At 56.7% G+C, this 22,728-nt stretch overlaps 1 protein-coding gene across 1 annotated transcript in view; it reads right to left on the bottom strand.

Annotated features, from left to right (window-relative positions):
* Nucleotides 1-22,728, bottom strand: part of ARHGAP26 (Rho GTPase activating protein 26) — a gene marked incomplete at its 5' end in the record, with an annotated part of 119,577 nt that overhangs the window by 3,223 nt on the left and 93,626 nt on the right. Inside the window, one exon of the mRNA XM_084268755.1 lies at nucleotides 1,687-1,797. Coding sequence (XP_084124881.1) covers nucleotides 1,687-1,797 — 111 coding nt within the window. The remainder of the gene's footprint in view (nucleotides 1-1,686; nucleotides 1,798-22,728) is intronic.

The raw sequence follows: 22,728 nt of genomic DNA, 5'->3' as shown, positions 1-22,728 counted from the left end.
GCATGTCGAAGAGTGGTCCAAGGACCAGTACGGCTCTGCATGGGTCCAGGGTTACACTGCTGGGGGGAAGAGTGAGGAGGACACCGGAGGAGGCTGAAGGCTCGTACAGATGAGCCCCGAGTTTTCACCATGCTACAAATCCCAGTCAAAGCCCAGTGACACCAGCAGGACCAGAGCATGTGCCTGGTGCCCATGAAGCAGACAGCCCAGGATCCCCAGGTGCTGGATGGAAGAAGTCCAGCAGGAGCTGGAAGTGTTTTGTGGGTCTCCAGAGGCGGGTGGGCAGCAAGGAGGTACCCACAGCGCCCCGCTGCCCACCGCCCCGCTCCCTCCCAAACCCCTCACTCCCCACGTGCAGCAGCAGCTGCATGAGGACTGTGCGAGGCAGGATAAGCACTGGGGAAGGGTATTTCAAAACAGGAAAACAAGCAGCTCTGAGAAGAATTTGCTGCACTTCTTTAGAGACTGTACCTGGAGATAAAAAAGATTTAACAGCCATTAGATTGTGCTGGGGAAGTGTCAGCGTGCCCACGCTGCGGGGGAGTGAACTGGAGCACAGGGAGCCAGAAATGGAGCGAATGGCTGGCAAGCATGGGGAGAAAATGAAGGACCTCAGGACCCAGCAGCAAAGCAGAGGCACACAGAGCTGTCCCCTGCGCCCTGAGCCTCCCACCCACCCTTCCCAGGTTTGGGCTGGTGGGAAGCTGGGCCACGGTGACGATGACATCCTGCCCAGGCACTGGGTCACCCGGGCAGCTGGCTGCGTCCAGAGCTGCAGAGGGATGCTCGGCTCCGGCACAGCCAAGCGCAGTGATGGAGGGGTCCCCAGGAGCTGCTGGGGCCATGAACGAGGCAACTCCAGTCCTCAGTGCAGTGGTCTCACTGGCTTTGGTCTGTCCAAGGGCTGGAGCCCATTGGGAGCTCTCTCCGGGCGCGCCCCGAGAAGCGGCACAGTGAAAGTGGTTCACCTTCACACACAAACCACAAGCCAGAGAAGCTGTGAACGGGTTTGGTTTAGCTGTGGAGAGCCCCGAAGCAGAGGTCTCTCCTCACCCAATTCCAGCTGCCTCACGCAAGCAGCTCCGAACGCTTCAGAGCCAGGATGGGCAAATGCCGCTCCTGCTCCGGAGGGGGCTCTCCGCTGCCGGGGCGGCACCACTCCTGCACAGTCCTGGGGGAGACTCAGATACAAAAGGCATTTTGGGGCTTACTACCTCGAATTATTCTTGTTCTTATTTTTCTCCCCAAAAGAAGAGCCCTCTTCAGCCTGGCATTCCCGGGTCTGTCCCTGTGCCAGACAATGCAGCTTCACAGGGGCTCCCAGGCTTGTTACTGCTCACTGTGCCGGACAGAGCCCACGACTTACCTGTGGGGTAACACACACCTCAGGCCTGCCCTGGCTGGGCAGAACCACAGCCACCACCAGCAACACCCCACTGACTGCAGCAGCTGGAGGGGGCCTCCTGGGACGGGGCTCAAAGAGTGGGGAGACTCAAGGGGTCTCCCCTGGGGCAGGAGATGTTTGAAAGCTCCTCTCTTGCTGAGTGCGGACAGCAGCATCAGGGGAGCGTGAGCAGGATGCAGAGGGGGAAGGGGAGGGAAGGGGGTGGGGGGGGGGACAAGACCGAGTAAATTCAACAGAAAATAGCAAAAGCAACGACAAGCAAAGCGAATTCTGCAACAGACCTGATGGGGGATGAGTCGCTGGACGTAGAGGAGGTGGGCATAGGACTTGATGGCGCAGAGAACATGGGCCAGGACGGTGAGAGGGGTGACGTTGGGCTTGGATTCTGAGGGCTGCAAGACATAACCAGATACCTTATCAACGTGCAACCACAGAAACAAACAGCAACCCAGAGACAGTCAGACAACATCTGATGACAGCGAGTGCCTTGGGCATGCTCAGAGCATGAGACACAGCCGGGACCTTGGGAAATGTTTCAAGGCCTGATCTGCATTCCTCTGGACAGCAAGAGCCGGATCTTCCAGTGAGCCCCTGCTCCATCGCCCCATCCAGCGAGCCCGGCACCCCGCGCGAGGAGGGCTGGCTCCCTCCCTGCTGCTGGCAGCCCAGCTACTTACCTGCCTCGCTGTATTTCCCCCACTGGTGCCAGAAATAGCTGGTGGCATTTCTGGATGTTCATGATCCCTGCAAGCAGCCTCCATCCCTCTTTCGTACGCCAGTTGTCGTGGCTGTCAGACAGTCTGGGCCCTGGTCCATGGTGCCCAGACACGACCGCTGGCTGATGTGTCCAACCAGAGGGCTCTGGGAGGCTGGGAGCCCGGGCAGATCATAATCTGCAGGACAGACCTGGCCAGGGCTGGAATTTCCATGCTATCTTCTGCCTGAAGGGCAGATGTCTCTCCTAGCAGGGGGACATCTCCAGCCCAGCCCACCCCACGGCGCCCAGAAGCATCAGAGGGCTGTGCTGGGACCCCAATGTGTGTCAGCCCCATCACAGGCACACAAACAGCTCACATCAAGGTGATGCTGCTCCAGGGCCCAGGCTGTGCTGACACAACCAGCACTATGAACACACCATTGGCTTGGTTTGCCCACAGTTTCCACTGAAGGGCAACGTCTGCCCTCCTGCAAACTGCTCTTGGTTCCTTGCTTTGGAGCTGCTGCCATCAAGGGATGCTGAAGCAAGCTCCTGGACTAGCAAATGCAGCAGAAGTCAAATGCTTGGTCCCTTCAGAAACCCAGGATTTGGGTCAACCACGATCTAGGTCATTCTCAGGTTCACCAAAAACAATTACTGTACCAAACCCCAACTTGGAGTCTGATTCATCTTCTACTGTTTCAACACTTATCAACTCATCTGCATTCGCTAAGTCAGACTGGAAACTCCATCTCTATAAAACACCAGCAGAACCTCTCCATGCTGAAAACACCTCTGCAAAAACAAGAAGCTTTGTAGGAACATCATGATTTATGGTTTCTTCCCGAGAGAGGGATGATCCCTCTGATCACACAGATGGGATGGGGGAAGCATGCAACTCTGCAGGCCACCCCTGTGCTGTCCCCATCTCCATCTCCTCCATCCCAGAGCTGGGGTCCCAGAGCATGTGGGAAAGCCTCAGGGGTCTGTGGGTCCCATCAGACCAAAGGGAGTTTGAAGGGAGGGAAAGGGCTGCGCTGGGACTGACAGCACACCAGAGGCCATGGCTTCATCTCTTCTCCTTTGCCTGAGGGAACTGGCACTTCTCCAAGGGGAACGGGATGAAGCTGCTGAGCTGCTTTCTGACAGCACGGAGACAAGTCCTGAGGTGGAGGGAAAGGTGGTCCATGTGTGGAGAGGGGCACAGCCCCCTCCCCAGCTCCAGCCTGCGAAGATAATTTGTTCCAAACACCTGTCTGGGATTATACAAACATTTTCTAGGCATGTTTGACTGAGATTTCCTCCTGCAGCCATGTGGAGCACAGAGACGTGCCTCCCCCATGGTCGAGAAGCCTCCTGAGGAGCACAGCTTGGACCAGCAGCCACCTTGGGAAAAAACCCCAACCACCAAAAAGGATGAGAGAACCCCCTCCCCTCAGAGAAAACCCCAACACACACACAGGACAAGGCACGGGCAGCGTCTGGAGGAGCCCGTGAGGCCTCCGAGGTGGAGTCTCTGTGCACAGGGCAGCGGGTGACCCCGTGTCGCCCGGCACGCACCGCTCACAGCAGCAGCAGGTCATCGGCCCCGCGCCCAGCTCCTGCTCCCAGCCTGGAAGGTTTAGCTGCCCTCACAGAGAGCACAACACAAATATTTATCTTCCATTTCAAGCTGAACCCGAGACCCCAACTGCTGCTGCTCAGGAGGAAAAGAACCGACAGCCCCACCCCAGCACCTGAGAGGGTCCCAGGAAATGCAGTTTTCCTCCCTTCAGCCTGAGCTCCACTCCAGCCCCTTGAACTGAAACGTGGCTCTTGGCACTCCAGCGGCACTCCAGCTCACACATCTGTGCAGCCCACCCCCCCAAAAGCCTTCCTCACCCGCGCCAGGCCTGTCCCCAGGGTGCTGGGTCTCTGCCAGCGCCGGCGCTTGCGGAGAGGCCTCAACTCTGGCCACAGCTGCCACATGCCTCCCACGCGCCCGCGAGCCACGCGCGCAGCCGGCACGCCCTGGCATTCTGATGGTGACGACTCGCAAGGGAACGGATGGGTCTGTGGATTGGGTCCAGTGTCTAGGGGGAGGGTGCCCACGCTGTAAATATCCCCCCCACGTTGGCACCCAGAGGACACTGCAGAAGGTTACACTGAGCCCCAGGTCGGCTAAAGGCCGAGCTCTTGGCTTCTCTACCCTTCACAGACCCCGGGTCACTGGAGGGAACAGAAGCTAAGGACTCCCCTGTGCAATCACAGGCAATAGCTTTATTAGGAGCACAGAGACGCGATACAGCAGCACAGCCCCTCTGCCAAAGGGGCTGTAAGACAGGGTGTGCTCACAGGCAGCTACTAACACCCCCCCAATGCTCCCCCGACAGCCGCTGCTATCGATAAACAATCGTTCTGTGTTCTGTCACCAGCATTGTCAGCCATTTGGAAAAGGAGTATTTACCTCTACTACAGTCTTTACAAAACCATCCCAGGGTGGTACTTACCATGTAGTAACTCCACTTCCAGCTTCAAACAGAGGGAGGTGCTACAGGGAGCACCCAGCCAGCCCAAACTGCAGCGTTAACTCCTGCAGCACTGGCTGTCTTTCCAGCAGGTGTAGGTGTCTGGCCAGTCGTGATGACACCCTACCTTCCCCTACCACACCGAGCTGTACAGCACACAGGGCAGGTCATTTTGTTGTATTTTCTCTGTGCCTCAGCATGCCTCTGCCCTCTGATGGAGGCAGCACAGCGTGTTGGAATACCTGCACACGGCGTCCTCTGGCTCTGTGCAGCTGACTGCAGTGAGCCCCCAAGACAGTAACCATCTGCATGGTGAGTGGAGGATGACTGCATGGGTTATCATCTGGGGCAGAGGATCTCCTGCCTTTTGTCTGGCTGTGGCTGCTCACCATTCATGAAGACTCCTCCATCCTGGTGATCTCAAAAAGGTCTTCATCAAAAACATGTAACCTGCTCCACGCATGGATTTTCTACGGACAAGACACCTTGGGAAGCAGAGCTCCCACCTTCCTGCAAGGGTCCTTTCCACTGAACCATCTACAGGGCAGGATGAGACCTGAGACATCTCCTATGTCTCTAGCCACAAGCCTGTCTCCTTGCTGGTTACAAAACCAGTGGCCAGCCGTCTCGAGTGGACCACAAAGGCCCCACACTGGGGTAAGACAGGGCAAACAAGTGGCACAGCAACGCCCTTCCCAACAAGGACCTTGGCCTGTGTCAAGGTGGTCCTTGGAGAGGGTAATGAGCTGGTGGACAAAACGGCTGGGAGAGGCCACTGACACCCACCAGCCTTCCTGCCACAGCTCCCATCGCCTCTGCAGGCAGCGGGCTCCGGGCACAAGAGGACACCTCTCTGGAGGTGCCAGCGATGCTGTGCCCACAGCACAGGATGGCCACTGTCCCTGCTACCCACCCCGCCCTCCTCACCGCTGAACGGAAGGAATATCCGACCTCACAGGGCTCTGGGACTGGAAATCCCTGGAGCGCTTTCTGAGATGAAACCATGTGAGCAGGACGCGGCTCTCGCTCCTCGTGAAGCTGCCTCTGTCATCGCTCCCCCAGCTGCACTAATTACAGCACCTAGTGTGATTCTCAGAGAAGAGAGCTACAGCAAGAGCCGGCGCTGAGGCCGCCCTCTAGAAGATATCAGGAATCTGGGGCAGGGTTTTGGTGGCTTTGGATCCTCAGTGGCAAAGAAAACTCCCCATGCCCACCGAACCAAGCGAGAGAACTAGTGACTAGTGACCAATGGTTTTCCAGCACGAAGACCCTCCTGCTGCCATCAGGTTGCTCATGGCAGAGATGAACGTGGTGGATGAGCAGGACCCAGCCAGCCCTGCTGTCCTGCTCAGCAAGGCTTTCCAGCACGTTTCCTCAAGGAGAGTGAATGGACAGTTTGTGCCCCTGGAAGTGCCCCGCCAGCGCCTACAGACCGTGGAGCTACGAAGGGGTCACCTCCCTTCCGTGAAATACAGGTATTTCTTGTCAGGATACTGCTCAGCATCCCCTTTCTGAGCCTGTTTGGCTGCAAGTCCTGTCTCGCTGGAGCTGAGTGAGCAGACTCTGCCGAGGTCTCTGTGCAATTTGGAAAAGGGTTTTCTTGTAGGATCCAATTTCCTTTCTGCTTCTCATGGAAAGAGCAGAGGTGGTGAGAGGCTGGGGGGAAACGCTGGCTGCCGCCTGCTTGCAGTTCTGCCTGCGGGCAGCAAATGTCATCTGGGCCTTTTTTGGGGTGGGGTTTTTTTTTCCTTCTTCTTACTCTGGAGGGCCTGGCGAGGGGCTCGTCCTGCTGGGTGCATGGTGGGAAACAAAACAGAGAAAAAACGCTAAGAACCCAAAATACCAGAAGCAGGAAGCAAAGAAGCGGAGAAGATTAGAGTCTTCGGAGGCGGGCAGGGACTCTTCCCAAGAGGAGCAGCAGAGGGAACTCCGTGAGCCTGTAGCCCGAGATGTCCTGAGGCTTTCACCTTTCCTGCTGGCCTGTGTCCTTGAAAGCTGCAGCCGTGACCCACCGTGGAGGTAAAACCACCCTGGAAAGGGCAGGGTGTGGGGGACATGGTGTCACAGCCATCAGCCCCAGTGGCTGCAGGGGCACCTGGCGCCTTCAAGTCCCACTTACCCCCTCAGCAATCCCCTCTTCCAGCCAACAGTGCACTAAGAAACCCCTTCAGAAGCTGAATCCCCCTCCCTGCTCCTGCCTTTCCCATCTCGATGTTCGGTTTGCTTCCTGTCCCTGTGAAAAAAGCTGTGACCCTTGTTTCCAGGCTCCACTCTCCTTTCCAGCTGCTGCAGCTAAAGACTCTTTCCTAACCCCCCCCTCGCACCCTGCATCTCTCTGGCCGCCCGCCCAGCCTGCCTCCAGCACCGCCGGCGCTCGGCTCAGGTCCGTGGGGCATCTCCAGGTCTGAGGAGTCGCTCTCAGCGGGGCTTCTAGACAACTTGTGCCGCTTTGTTCTCCTGGCTGAGAGCACATCAGCTCCACTTCAAAAATGTTTACTGCTTGCTGTTTGTTTTTGTGGAACTCGAGGCTATTTCTGACACAGAACATCTAACAGCTATGGATGGGCAGAGCCGGCCGACAAGTTAAAGCCCTTTCATGAAAACACCTCAGGAATAAATAACAATATTCCTGTGCTGACATCCTCAGTACCTGACTGCATTAAACACAGGGAGAACCACCCAAGCAACCTCCAGCTCCTGTTCCCTTCTGATAAACAAAGCTGCAGAACATCAGGCTCTTCTCAACGCTAACAAAACCCCCAGCCTATGAATCCCAGGGCACTTAAACTCTGCTAACACAAGGTCAAGGCTGCGGCTCAGCACGGGACACGGCTCTGGTGGCTAAAGGAACCAGGAGGCAGCTTTGGGCTGTGCGGCTCATGATGCTCACGCCGTGCTGCGGGTCCCAGCAAAGCCCAGAGCGCAGGCACACGGGCAGTCCCTGGGCACTGACATCCCTCGTGCTATCACCGTGCACAGCACTATACGGCACCGCCAGCTCACGGGCCTTCAGCCTGGTGGGACTGATTCCTCCTCTCTCTGGCACTTCAAATGCATGAAAACTCACGTTAGGCTCTCTCCAGTTCACTTGCTGCAAAACCCATTCAGGTGGAAATCAATGGCACACCCAGGGACAGGAGCAGCCAAAATCTACTGGAGTCAACATCACTCGACCAAACAGGTCCAAGAAAGTTCAACTTCTTCCACGTGGACTCTCCCCATAACTCCATTCACTAGTTCCTCTGTCTCCAGGAACACAGCTCTCAATCTTCTTTGCAGTAACACGGGCATGTCCCTCTTTGCAATCTTGAAAACACCCAGTACCTCGGTTTGCCTTGTCACTTTGCTGCTTGGCTTATTTCCCACACGTAGAAATATTTCCCTGCTTTAGTAATGTCATAAACCATCTAAAAGCTTTTCCACTTGCATAAGAGAGACTGGGAAGAGTTCTGGCTTTGGGGAGGAGAGCTGGAGCTTTTGTCGTCCCGCTTTACAGACATTTCCATCTCCCAGTACAGACAGCTGATGCTCGATGTTTTGAAGGGATGCAATGACATGGCTGGTGTGGTACAGCCTTCTGGCACGAAGCGCAGAGACGGATGGTAAGGCTGGAGAAAGGCTGAGTGAGTAAGCAAAGGCTCAGGAATGGATGTTTCAGCATGAGTAAGCATTGGAAGCGCTGTGGAAAGGAAGCTGCTGGCCCAGCATGGAGGGAGGTGTCTTCCCCATCAAGTGGGATCCAGGCGCCGGGAGCATCTTAATACGGAGCAGTGTTCCATGAATGGCTGCACAACTCGTGTGTAACAGAGACTATTGCCACCCAGTCACTGACCCAGCAGGCACCACTCTCACAGAAACGTGCCTGGGAAGTGGGACAGGCCAAGGCCACCACAGGTCCATGCTAACACATCTCCAGGTCCTTCATGGCACCTCGCCTGGACACAAGATGCTTTGCCTGCCTGGCAGCTGTGTTTTCTGCTCCATTAATACCCCCACCCCGTGCCTCCCCTCTGCTCAAAACCAAAAAAAAAGGCTCTCAGCAGACTAAAAATCAAGCTGGCAGATTTTATGTTGAATCAAGTAGTTTCAAACCTTATTAAAGCTCTTAATTATTAATAGGAAAGTTGTAATGTGCCAGTAGGAAGCCAAACAGCAGTTTAGGAGGAAAGTGTTGGTAAATCAGGAGCCAGCATCTTAGTCACGTCTTTTCCATCACGTCACTGCTTCTAATACATGAGGTATTAGTCAATGGGTGCATTAGTCACCCACAAATTGTATTCACAATTAAGGAGAACTCAACAGTCCTCCAGAACTGCCTCGTTTTTCTCTGGCATTCAATCCACTGCCATCTTACGTCCCCCAGAAAAGCAAGCTCTCCCATCTGCCACCCCAGCAGCCGTATGGGATTCTTGGAAAATGAAGGCAATTACCGTCCCTGTGGGATCACAGCCCCCAGATCAGCTGGGGGGTGTTTGGTAGGCTCAAATATTTGAGGTAAACACATGCTGTGCACGGGGCGCCCTGCGTCGCTGCCGAGCACACGCTGCCAACCGTGAGCAGCTCAGACCTGCCACATGCAGTCAGGGGTGGCACGGTTCCTAACGGGGAGCCGGAGCCGTGGGGAAGCTCACTGATAGGTAACGAGGCTGTCCCTGCTGCCAGGCACTGCTCAGCACCCTGAGCCTCGGCCCCAGGCTGCCAGGGGACCTGCACCTCAGCCCCTCATCGCCCCAGCAGCCCAGCTTCAGGCTCAGGGCAAGGCAGGATCCATCTTCCCTTCCCCAAAGCAGAACTCCCTTTTGCTGGCAGAGCCATTCTGCTGCAGGGAGCCAAGGAGGGGAGGATGGACTCCTCATGGTGCCGCAAGGGCAGCTATGGGGGGATGCCTGGAGCTGGCTGCTTTGCCCCATGTGCTCTCAGCCTCTACCATGAACCCCCCAAAGCGTAACGCCCCGCAAGCAGGCGGGGAGCTCAGCAGTGACCCACCCCCAAGCTGCTGCGTTCCACTCTCCCAGGGAAGAAAAGTTTCTTTCACTTTTTAAGTCATTTCTGGAAAGGGCCAGAAAAGCTACTCCACAGCGTAAAGAATCGCCTCCTGGCTGAGTGATCTTCCTCGGATAATCGGCCAGCAGGCGCTGCCCGACTCGGGTGCTAACGCAAAACAAAGGCCGTTTATTTCAGCCTTCACCAGCCCACAAGCTGAACCCCTCGTGTGTGTGTGCAGCACACACACTCCTCACGCAGACCTAACACCTGCCCACATGTGTCACGCCCTGGGAAAACCAGCCAGGGTTATTCTGGCCTGTGAAAGTGATTGGAGAATAATGGGTGAGCAAAGGCACTGCATCATCATTTTCTGCATTGACTTGATTTACCCAGTTCCCTTTCTGTCTGTTCTCAGCTTAGTTTTGCAAACACCAGTATGAGAGAGCTGCCCAGAACATCCCACTCCAAAACCCCGAGACCACGCTATGGAAACGTCCCCCTTCCATCCTGTTTACCAGGACAAGTTGGATTTTGTCCTGCATGATCTTTCTCATCTTTTTTTTTTTCCCCCCTCAAAAAGCCCAAACTCTGTAACAACATTTCTGCCTCATCAGCTCTCAGCAGGAAAATCCTCCTCCTCCTCCAGTTGCACATCCCCTCCCAGTGCAGCCCAGCTGGGAGGTGTGAGCACAACCACCCTCCCAGTTTACTGGCCCAGCCTCAGCTCATCTGCCTGCAATCACACGTAACGCGGGGCCTCTGCTCCCAGCACGGTGCAGATTCACACAGCTGAGGCATTTCTTTTCCTTTCTGGCTGGTTGGTTGTGTTTTCACCACTATTCCCAACATTTCACGTGCCCTCCCAAGTGTCCCGGCGCGCTGCACCCACTGCTGTGCTTGGGCCCCCGAGGTGTTCGGGGAGGACCCCAGGAGGTCTCTAACCCAACCTCTGCTCAAGCAGGGGAAGCTGTGAGACCAGGGCTTGGAAACCCCTGAGGACGGTGCCTGCAGGCACTCATTCCACATTATTACACCATTACACCAGCACGAGCTCAGCTATTGGAAGAGACCAGAAAGACACTTATCACATCAAACAGCCAAAGCCCAGAAAGACACATCATTTTAAGCCCCATCTTGGGCTGCTGTATCTAAAGCTATCAATGCGTTGGGCAGAGGTGATCTATTGGGCAGAGCTGCGTTATTTGCCAAAACAGGGAACCAAAACAGAGCCCCACCTGCCCCATGGTCCTCACCAGCCAGCTCAGGCTCAGCCCTGGCTCTGCTGTACAGGCACCTTGTTGCCTGCAAGCTCGACATGAACGTGCCCTCACAAACCTTTCCCAAGGCACCTCTCCAAATCCCAGCAGAGTGATCAGGGAGAAGATCTGCGCCGGTACCCACAGGCAGGGGCTGCCGAGGAGCCCGTGGGAGGCAGAAAGCCCGAGCCCCCCACATCCAGCATCACCACTCGCAGCCTGCAGACCGACAGGCATCTCGGCTGTGCCTCAGGGGGGATACACCCTCCCTGCCCCCCGGAGATCCCGGCAGGGTCTCCCGACGCAAGGCAGGCGGCGCAGGGTCCATGCCTGCAGCTCCCTCCTCTCTCCCCCCACTCCCACCCCCCCAGCCCAGCATGGGCAGACGCCGGAGGGGACTTTCCTCTCCTCCGCTGCCCGCGGCCCCGTTTGTCCGAGCGCCAGAGCAGACAACAACAACAACAACAACAACAAAGGATGAACCGCTGCTCCTTCTCCCTGCCATTTCCTTTCCCACTGCCCAGAAAACCCAGCCGGGACCCCCCCTTTCCCTGCAGGGAGCCCGCGGGCCTCGCCAGAGCCGGCGCGGCCAGGTGCCGGCAGCCGCGGGGCTGAGCGGGGAGCGCTGCCAGGGCGCGGGGGCCGCCCAGTAATTGGCGGCGGTTCTTACGCTCCTGATAATTTCCCAGCTTAGCACAGCCCTGTCAACAGTGTCTGCGGAGCGGCCCGAGCGCGGCCGGCGCGCAGCTGCCCGGGAAGCGGCCGAGGGCAAATTAATCGTCGGGCGGGATCCCTTACGGCGGCGGGACGGAGCGGGGGCATCGGGTTACCTCCCTTTTCGGTTAAAGTGGCGGCGTTACAGCTCCGGCTAATTTATGAAGTTAATTAGGCACAAGGATCTTCTTTCAGAGGGAGACAGGATGTCTTTGTGAGCGAGCAGCGCTGTTTTCCTGCTGCCCCTTCGGGGGGGGGGGGGGGGGATGGAATTGTCGGCTTTTTGCTGGGAAATCGGATGCCGCGGGAGGAGGGGGCGGCCGGCCCGGGACAGCCACCCCGCAGAGGTGGTCCCCATCCCAACCCCGCTCACGCCGCTTCCCCCGCCCGCCCCAGCTCATTCCGGGCCCTGGCAGCCGGAGCTGCCGGGCGACTGGGGAGGTTTGGGCCGTTTTCAGCATTTTCAGCGCCTGTGTGGTGCGGCTGGAAACCGGCGCTGCTGCAGAAAACACTCCCACATTCGTCAAAAGGCTTTTACAAGGCAGAGTCTAGGTTACATCCTCGATTTTGAATCAAACCTGCCTGCAGAAAGAGGAACCAAGAATGCGTTCGGCCGATTCTTTACAGTGTTTTGACTGCCGTGACATTTATAGGTGGCAGAAAGACCGAATTTACTATCATTCTGCTTTCAGCAGTCTCAGTACAATTTTTGGCTGGGCTCATGCTCGAGAGATTCTGCCCAGAAGAAGAAAAACTCCAACGCCAACTGCACGGGGGTGCTGGAAGAAGAGCTGGGAGCCGGGGGCAGCGCGGGCTGGGGCGAGGGCTGCACAGCGCCCATGGAGCCAAACACACCCCAGGACCCAAAATCAACGGGGAGAAGGGCCACAGCAAGCAGGGAAGGAGAAAGCGAGTGGGGAAAGGACTGGCCAGCGAGAAGAGGAGCCTGAGGTCTGCACATCAGCCCTGAGGTCTGCACATCAGCTCCCAACAAAACACAGCCTGTTCCGCGGGCTGCCCCAGGGAAGGCTTTGTTGTAGCATCTTTGATTCCTGCATCCATTTCCCCACAATGGCCTTAATGTATTTTCAAATACTGCTTTATTTGAAAGTAAAATTTCCATTAGCCAATATTTGTCTGAGGCAGCTTCTTTGAAGAAAATACTGCTATGTGGCTATCTCCCCACTAATTACACAAATTAAGCAAGCAATGAAAGTCCAATGCCTGTGCTTTCTTTCCTGGGCTTTCAAGAAAGCTGTCTTTCAGGCGTATGTGCTGCTGAAGTTTAAGGTGCTTTTCAGATCTCCTGGAGGGAGAAGCACCCTCAGATGTTCCCAGAGCAAATCACACAGGCAGAGCGGGGCCCTTCAAAGGCAGAAACTTCTGAGGCGTCTCCCGGGAGGCGGCACCGGGAAAAGCTGCGGGCAGCAGGAGCCAGGCTGGAGGAGCTGCAGGACCGCCTGGAACGCCGAGCCTCCCAAGAGCCTGCCTGTCCTTCTGTCTGTCCCCCCACAAGCACCCACGCAGGCGATAGCGCCCAGAGCAGCACACCCAGGGCTGGGCAGCTCCGAAGCAGCAGATTCAGAGCCACCACGTAACCCGTAGCTGGAGAGGAAGGGAAGGCGGGTGCCCGACGCTGTGTCCAGGGGTGCTCTGCCGGACAGATTCCCTTTGTTTGACGGGATGAGCCCGTAGGAATATTTTGAGGGATGACTCCTGGTTCACATGGGGTTAGCCACAGAACTGGAGGCTCGTTTTATGAGAGCATTTGGCTTAATTTTCAGGTTCAATTTGTGGAAAGTTTCTAGATCAAGAGCCAACTAAAGAGTGAAAGAGCTAAAGCTTGGAAGAGTTGTTATGCCAAACTGCAGGGCCTGTGAAAAGCCCACACAGCAGACAAACACAGACACCACCCGTCCCCGACTTCCTCCTGCGAGCCCAAAGCAACGAGCAGCTGAGCAAGGGGCTGGGGGGGCTGGCATCCCTTCAGCCCTGGACTCGAATGTCTCGCCTCAAATGGAAGTTCACCATTTCCCTCCGTCCTCCCTGAATAAAGCCCCTGCTCCTGCTGCCCTACAAGCATCGCTCTTGTTCACACACCGTACGGTGCCCTGCAGAAGCATCAGATGCTTAGAAATAAATCCAGAGTTATTAAAAACACAACACAGGGAAGAATTATGAAGTCTATCCATACACAGGGACGTATATGCAAGCAGTAAAGCAAACTGCCATCAGCAACTAAGCCTCAAGTATATTCATCCCAGGAGTCTCCTGCGTACGCAGGTGGTGTTTTTCATGAAACAGGTTTAAGGATGTTTGCCAGACCCCTGAATCACTGAAGTTTATGGAGCTTTCTAACTGCAGGCACAATCTGGGACTCCCAAGTTAAAACTGCTTTAAGGAAAACAAACATACAGACACCCTTGTAACAGTCTGCCCCAAGAAAAGAGTCAGAAGATACTTGGAATATTATGTCATCTGGAGTAAGCCAAGCAACAGACTGGGAATTTTAGGATCTCTGCTCAAGAGAGAGGCAGCCTGTGTTTCAAACTGCAAATAATCTTGACTCCTCTTGAGCACAAAGACACCCCTATGTGTAAAACACAAAACGAGGCATCGGCCGAACTCACCCTGCCCAGCCCAGCCCAGCGCAGAGCAACACCCCTGGCACCTCTGTCCCTGCACAGAGCAACACCCCTGGCACCTCTGGCCCTGCACAGAGCAACACCCCTGGCACCTCCAGCCCAGTGCAGAGCCTTGCAGGCTCCGCTGGCAGAAATCCGGCACCTTCCCTGACCCCAGGGCCCAGCCCATGGAGTGGTGCCTCCGAACCCCGCTCGTGGAGAGCCTCTGCAGCAAACTGGGTTTCTCCCTGGCACAGAACCAGACCCCCCCTTTCTGCCACGCCGTCCCCATCTTGCTCTTGTCACCTTCCAGTACTTCTGTGACTGCAAACAGGAGAGGAAACGATGGTCAGGGTACCTTCACCCTGGCTTTGGCTTTCTGCCGCTGAGGGACGTTTCACGGCCAAGGACCCTCCAGACAAAATAATTTACACATCACATTTGCCAACATTGGAGGCTGCAACCGATGATCTCTTGAGGTCCCTCCCAACCCCTACAATTCTGTGATCTGTTATCCGTGGGGTCCTGGGGGTCCCCCCATTGCCACAAGCAACACAGCAGCACCTCACAGCTCTGTTAGGAGCCAGGAAAGCTGCAAACCCCGACCAGCTACGCAAGGAGGTATCAAGGGAAAGAAAAACAAGAGTTGTTTATCCTGACGCTGCTTGGAAGGCAATGCTTTGAGCGGCAGCTTCCCTGGGGACCTGGCGTCAGGGACCACCCAAGGGCACCTCTCACACCAGCTCCGGGCCATCCTGCCCCGCTGGGACCACAGACCCCCAGGCTCAGCACACAGCCCCGGCCGGGAACAGGTCTGGTCGTCTTGAAAAGAACCACAGATAAGGCTTTTCCAGAGGGACTGTGATTACGAGATTTTACCTAATCCCTAAAAAATGCCATTTTTCCTTTGGCAGCCAGAAGATCCTCCCCTCGAGGCTGGACTTTGCAATTAAAACCCCGAGTAGGCAAAAGCCCAGCGTTTCGGGGTCTGGGCTGCGCTTTGTGTGGCCGCACAGAGTGGGGCTGGCAGGAGACGCTGCTCTCCATCCCAAGCCCTCACCAGCCCCGGGTCACTCCACGTCGCACTCCCTGTGCACTCCGGGCTTCAATCCCCCCAACAAAGGGCAGCAGAGGACCAGGAGGGTCCTGGGCGGGGGGAGCCAGCACCGAGCCGCTGGCCCCGACAACGCCTCTCCCAGCTCTTGGCTTTCTCTGGAGCCGCAGTGGCTCCCGGCCAGGTGGCCACAATGTGGTGGAAGGAAGAAGAACCGGCTTTGTTTTGCCCCAAGCCTCACAATTAATCAAGTTCCTATTTCCTCGCGGTCCCGCTTTACCTACCCCAAATGCAGCGGGCGGTTTCTGTCACTGTGGAAGAGGCACCCATGGTTTTCTTCCCAAATTTCTATGAGCAGAGAGAACTAGAAAGCGAAGAAAAAGTCAAAAGAAATGCCTTTACTGTGGCCAGCACAGCTAGGACAGCACGGAGAGCTGGATGTGCCCCGGGAACGTCCTGAGCAGGCTGCACCCCGGCCCTGCTGGCTGCATCCCTGCTCCTGGGCACCAGCTCTCCCACCCAGGAGGAAGAGGACCCCAAATCACCCCATTTTTATAGCGAGGCATGTCTGTACAAAATACCTTTTCCTGGGCTTTTTCCAAATTTAAGGTGGGGCTGAGTATGGGGGTGGGGGGAGGGCGGGTAAGAAACTGGGTTTCTCAGGGACAGAACTTGATTTATGAGCAGATTTCTTTAACAGAGGTCCCAGAGATGCCATTTCAGAGCGACGTTCCCAAGGTGGCTGACGGGAAGGCAGGATGAGGGTGGGACTGGCTCCTCCACCTCTAATTGCCTTTTTTCTCCAAGACTATAAACAACATGAGCAAATCAGAGCCACGACAGCCTCTGCACACCAAGGGCAGAGGAACTGAAGGGGTTGTGCAGGTTAAGGGCTGGTTTCTGGCACACCACAGCCCTGTCAACACGCAGCAGCCGGCTGCTCCCTCCCATCAGCTAGTGGACTCCGGGGCAGCCCCAGCCCCTTATCGGCAGCTCCCCGGCACTGTGCAGGGCACACAGCCTGGTGACAGCCTCTGCAGTGTCCGATATTCACCTAGAGATCGTTTATTTTTTCTCCTTTTAACAGCATTGCTGGGTTCTTACCCGCTGAGCCTCGTTCATCCCGCTGAACCAGATCATCTACATGGAAAATACAGCTCAAAACCACCAAGTGCATTGGTTCTGCACCTCACAGCACTTGGTAACAGGGAAGGGATTATTTCTGAAACACTCTGACCTCCAAGGGATGCACGGAGGGAAAGAGGAGCTCAAAAACTCCCCGTCCATCCATGCTCAGAGGCTGAGCCCCTTCCACGCCCTGGCACAGCCGCGCTCGCCACATCCTGCCAGGATGGGACCCAGGTGCTGCCGGGACCCAGAGCTGCTCTCAAACCAGTACCCATGACCAGTTAAACAGCAGGGAGGGCTTTAGTGAGGAGAAAAGGAACAAACAGCTGGAGGGGCTCAGCTGCACATGCACCCTTCCTCCTACCCACATCCAACGGCAAGCTTGAGCTCAGTGTTGAGCACACAACCACTGGCAGCACGGCTGGGAGGTGACCTGCTCCTCTGGCACGCTGCGCTCCCCGGCTCCAACGCTCCACACAGGATAAGGGAGGGAGAAGGAGCTGCAGGAGCCACATCCCCAGGCCACACAGGCTGCCTGTGCTCTGCCTGTGTGCCCCCAGGGATAAGGGATCTGGAGAGATGCAGCTCAGCTCGGGTGGGGGATCTCCCCTGCCCCCTGTGCCAGGGAAGCCAGCTGGGCTTTGAGCTGTGCAAATTCGATCTGTACATCTGAGATGGGAACCTGAAAGCCTGAGCTGCTGTCTGGAGGGCAGCGTCTCCGATCCATCCACAGCTCAGACCCCACGACCAGCGGGGCTCTGCAGGGAATGCGAAAGCTTTTGTGCAATCCCAGCAACAGATGGGAAAGGGCAGAGACGAGGGAGCAGGAGGAGGCAGAGGCACCTGGCGTGGGTGTTGCCAAGGCTGCACACATCACCCGCAGCGCCAGGCCCCATCCCCAGGGATGGGGACACACAGAAGAGGGCAGTGACAGCCTGAGACGCAACCAAGCTGCCAGAGCTGGACATGGCACAGGCATGCAGCTCAGTCCTGAGGGCAGGCTGGAGCTGCTCCCAATGGTGCTGACAGCACCACATCCCCAGAGCCACAGCCCCATCACTGTGGCCCACTGCAGTGAGAGCTGGGCCCCCCGACACCATCCTGTGTGGCCGCTGGCACCGTGCCCCTCGCTCTGCACGCAGGATGACCTGGCTTTGCTCTGTCCAACGCCCAGCACCAACACTCTGCTGACAAGGATGGCAAATCCTTTTGCCAAGTCAGCAAGATGTTATCTGGGGAGAGCGACAGGTTGGTTATTAAACCACCTTCATTTGCATTTTACAGGTGTGAAGCACGCAGGAGCATCTCTCTCCCTTGCAAGACCGGCTGGTTCCACTGCACTGCCAGCTCGTCTGACACCACAGGTGGAGTCAGTAACTTCAGCTGCAACCGGACATTTTCCTGGCCCGAAACAGAACACGTCCCAGCAGCTGCACCCGGCTCTGACTGCCAAATCCGGTGTGATAAAGATGGGATTTGCTTTTAGGATGTAAATCCCAGGGCAGGACGGAGGGCAGTCAACACAAACCGCCCTGGCCCCTCCGACTGTTTACCCAACCAGCCACACAGGGCTGTAAATCACAAGTATCTGCCATAGAAACCCCAGAGAAACCAAGAAGTGCCCGAGCATTTCTAGATCTCCAGCTAAAAAGGCAGAGACACCAGTACTTTGTGACAGCAGCTGACAGACACAGGGATCTCCACGGGTTAACTCCGCAGCCACGAGCACGCTCAGCGTTGCCAGGACGGCACAAGATCAGTGTTTGACATGGAAACACATCCCAAAACAACAGGCTTCTTCCACTGCGTGAGTTAGACTGGCTCAGGGGTCTGCAGGGACTGCTGCATCACCTGGCAGGAGCAGCGCTCCGCGGAGCTCCCGTGCACCCCACCTCTTCGCCGAGCTCCTGCCGAGCTCTGCCCAGAGCACCAAACGGCACCACATGGCAGCTGCTCTGCCAAAGAAATACAAGCTGAGGAGGGCTGAGGAGTTCGGGGGTGTTGGCAGCCTGCACGGTCCGTGTGCCTTCAGGGGGGTCTCCTTACAAACACAAAGACGTCGATTCGAGCTGCCAACTTCACACAGCACCCAGAAACCAAGACTCTCCCGGCGTGCCCTGCCCTCCACCCCGGCTGCTCTTCCCGCTGCCAGCGCAGGGACACGGCTCCCCAGCCAAGGAAGATTTCTTCTTGCACTGCTTTCACTACCGGGGCAGGGCACCATGATGCTCACACCCCTCCTACCACTGCCAATTCCACAGAAGCTTAAGCTAAAAAGCAAAGCCAAAGGGACCTATTCCTGCTGCAGCGACCTGCACCCTGCGTGGGCACGGGGCAGAGCTGCTGTGTAAAGGCTCTGCCGTGTTCACACTTGTTTCTCAGAGTGGAAAAGGTGACTTAAATTCCACGGGGAACCAGCAGCGTTTCAGGGTCTCTGCTTCCCGTGTGCTTTCACTTGGGTGTGTCACAGCCCCAAAGCCGCCTGCACTTCTCGGAGGTTACACAGTGCCAAGTGCAGCATCCATCAGGTGTGACACCCCGATGATGCCACACTGGTTTGCCTGCCGTCACACCCGGATCTGGGGTCACCAGGGGCTTCAGAGCAGAGCACAGGGACGGGTGGCGAGGACAAGGTGCGGTCCCGGCCACCCACACCCCGGTCCCAGCGTGCTGTCACCACCATCACCGCCAGCAGCCACCGGCTGCCCTCCCAGCCATCGCCCAGCCAAAAGCCGCCGATGGGGGCTGCTCTGCAGAGTAATTCCTGAGATTTCTCTGGGTTTTGGGCAGGGAAGGAGAGATGCTGTTTGAGTTTTAACCGGGAGGCCTAATGAAGATTTATTCTAGTCCCGTAAATCAAAAGCACATGGGAGTACCCTCTCTCCCTTACATTAACTGGGTTATTTTTTTCATGACCACTGGACCTTAGATCTGCTCCTCGTTTCCTTCCATACCCACAGAGGGCAAGAAATAGCCATACTTGGTCAACGAGAAAACTAAGCAAAATGCAGACAGACACGTGATGAGCAAACCCAAGTTTCCCAAAGCCATTATTTCCCTAATGGCAGAGTCCCGGGGGATGGGTGGCCAAGCAGGAGGCTCAGCTTGCCCCGCGGCACCCAACTCGGGTACCACCATAGGGCTCAACCCTGGGCACAGTCTCCCCCAGCCAGCCCTACATCCCTGTCACCCGGGGAAAAGCCTGACCTGGAAGGCCACCAGCACTGTGCTGGGATCACGGCCGGTCCTGGCATGGAGCAGGGATGGGGAGACACTGCTGAGCACAGGCAGTGTTGTTATTCTGAGTTTCATACCTGATGTTTCACTCAGAGGGAGCAACTGATGCATTTCCCCTATTGAGTGATTTTTTGGTGGGCTTTTTTGTGCATTCCTTGGTTTTGATCTGGTTTGTGCTCTAACTGGGGCAAAGGCTGCCCTGCCCACAGCACGGGTCTTTGGGTAAGATGGGGGACACAGCTGAGGCTAATAAATAAATAAAACAGGGGACAAATAATAGAAAGAAGCACCCACCGAGGTGTGAGTTATCTGCTGTGAGATGCCTGTGCCAGGGGAGGCACCGCAGAGCCACCGGCCAAGGGGCTCATCCCAAGGGCTTCACACCCCACAAGCTGACGCCTTTTCTTTCTCCTGACCACACCATTTAGCTTGAAATCTCCCCCTGCTTCAGGTGCTGTGTCTGTGCTAGAAACCCAGCACTACTGGCTCAATTTCCCCTGTCTTCTAAGGAAACCCAAGCATGCCTTTGGAAAGACCCCCCCCTCCCTTGGGCTCAGCGTCGGTCCCTCAGCAGCGCCGGGTCCTGGCACGGGACAGCAGTCCTGCTGACTCACCCAGCGCAGCTCCCACCCAGAGCAGTTTTTCCATAAAAATAAACCCATCCCTAATAAATAAATGCATTCCCATCGTAAAACCCGACTGGTGGCTGGGAAGGGAGGCAGAACAATTCCCCTCCCGGCTGGCGAAGGACCGCTCGAGGAAAGGCGAGTCTGAGAACGACTGCGATCCCCCTGGGAAGAGGATGGGGAAGGGCACTGCCGTGGGGAGACCTCAGCCCCAGCGTGGTCGCTGCTGGGACACACCCTGAGGCTGGGGAATAAGCAGCACATGCTCACAAGGGGGACTGAGGACCCGGCTCAGCTCCCTGTGGAGCAGACCGTGGGGATACACCAGTGTTTAGGATGGACCCAAGAGGCTTTTGTAAAGAAAAGCTCAAAAAGACCCCCAATTTCACAGAGGGTGCTCACAGTTTTTAGCCCTGCACATATAAAGGCAACATCCGAATGCATCGGTGCTCGCTGAGGCTGGAGGACCACACATCCCCAGCCCCACAGGCCCTGAGCTCCAACCAGGCTCCCACTGAGACCCACAGGAGTTACATCCCTGGGAGTGCCTGTTCTCAGCTTACCAAGAAGCCAGGGCACCAACATGACCCAAGTGCCTGTCCCTGCAGCTCCCCACAGTGCTTCGGCAGAGGGGGAGCGGCTGTGCCACAGCCCACCCTGGCGAGGAGCCCCCAGCCCACCCTGAAACGTCCTGCGTGGGACACTGGGCTCTGCCAAGGCTTAAGGGACAAAGGCTGACATGCCGAATGGCTTGTAGCCCCTGGGGAGGAGGCAGCCAGCAGCTGGTTTGATGGCCTCAGGCACACTGCTGTCCCGGCCGTTGGCTGGGCTGCAGAGCAGCTCCAAGATGGACATCACACTGGAGTAACAGAGTGTTGCAGCTCTCCCTGGGCACAGACTGGAGTCTGGTACCCTGTGACCAGCAGAAAAGCAGTGTTCCCCCTCCACAGCCACCAGTGCCACGGTGCTGATCACCGTTCTGCTCCTCAGAACTGTCAGAAGCCCTTATGGGGACAAGCGAAAGGGTTCGCCATCGGTCTGACCCTGAACTCCTCGGGAACAGCACGATGCCCCGTGCCCCACAGCCCCACACAGCTCTAACGGTTGTACTCTGCTGAACTGCCTCATGATTCCTTTTAAAAGGAAACTGTTAGGAAGAGGCACCTGAGAATCTGAAAAACTGCGAGTTTGGGGCACAGTCCTGTAAGCTCACAGCCAGACCCAGGCCCACAAACCTCACAGGCTTACGGGTCACGTTTTACTTCCCCCCACAAAGGATAAATAAACTGAAAGCATCCTGTCAGGGGGTGGTATGTGACTGGCTTCCAGAGCTTCAACCCGCAGCACGGGCACGAGACACTGTACATAACGTAACACACAACCTTCGTGTAGCGGCGTCCTACCTTTCGGATGCTCTACTCTGCCCCCACAACGCTCCTCACAGGCGGCTTTCTGGCAGTGGGGAGATCCACAGGCAGCAGGGGAGGCGTGGAGCTGAGCTTTACAGAGCGAGCTTTACAGAGCCGAGCTTTACAGAGCCGGCTGCCGGAGCCAACGCCAGGCAAGAGGCTGGCTTGGGGCTCATGCAGCTCATGGGTTTAGTGGTAGCCACGGTGAGGAGGAGGCAGAGTGGATGGATGGATGGATGGATGGATGGATGGATGGATGGATGGATGGATGGATGGCAGTGCCCATCCTCTGGGCACACACGCGTACACACACAGAGGCAGTAGTGCTGGCTGCCCGCTCCGTACTTACCTTTCTGCCCAGGCAAACAGCCACAGGCAGAGCCTTGAGCTGTCCCCCCACGCTGGCAGCGAGGGCTGCACCCCAGACCCCAACCCTGTCTGTCAGCCAAGCCAACAGCACGAGTTCCACCATCGCTACCAGCACCCACCCAGGACCACAACCATTCTGGGTGCTCAGCAATCCTCCTGCTGACCACAGAGGAAAGCGGCTAAAGCAAACACAGCACCGTCTGCTCTCAAGGGACTGGGGGGGCTTCTACAGCTGAGTGGGAACTGAAGTGTTTGGAGCCTGCGGGAGGACCGGGGCAGGGGAAGGAAGGTCTCCCTTAGCTGAGAAGGTCGCTGCGCACAGCGAGGCCATGAATTGCTGTGGTGGGAGCAGCATTCCTCCCGGCCGACCCGTGGGGACGGGCAGGGGCGTGCCGAGCAGCGCCGGGGGGAAGGACTGCGGAGGCTCTTGAAGATCTGAGCTGATCTTCACATGTAGGAGGAGGGGAGGTTCTGTGGGAAAATGCTATCGGGCCCGGCCGAGCCGCGGCAGGAAGGAAATTCCCCCAGCAGAGACGGCCATCGGCGCGAGGGCTCAGCTGTGTCAGGTTCAGGGGACGTCATAAATAACTCGCCCGTCCCCAGGGAGTCATTGCTAAGGTCGCTATTTTTTCCCTTGAACTTTCCAGATGAAGGAAGCAATAGCAGAAGCAATGGCAGAGATTTGGCTGGAGATCAACTGTACTGACAACAGTCAC

Source organism: Gallinula chloropus, assembly GCF_964237585.1.
Source record: "Gallinula chloropus genome assembly, chromosome: 10".
NCBI lineage: Eukaryota > Metazoa > Chordata > Aves > Gruiformes > Rallidae > Gallinula > Gallinula chloropus.
This window is presented reverse-complemented; position numbering and strand designations above follow the sequence as displayed.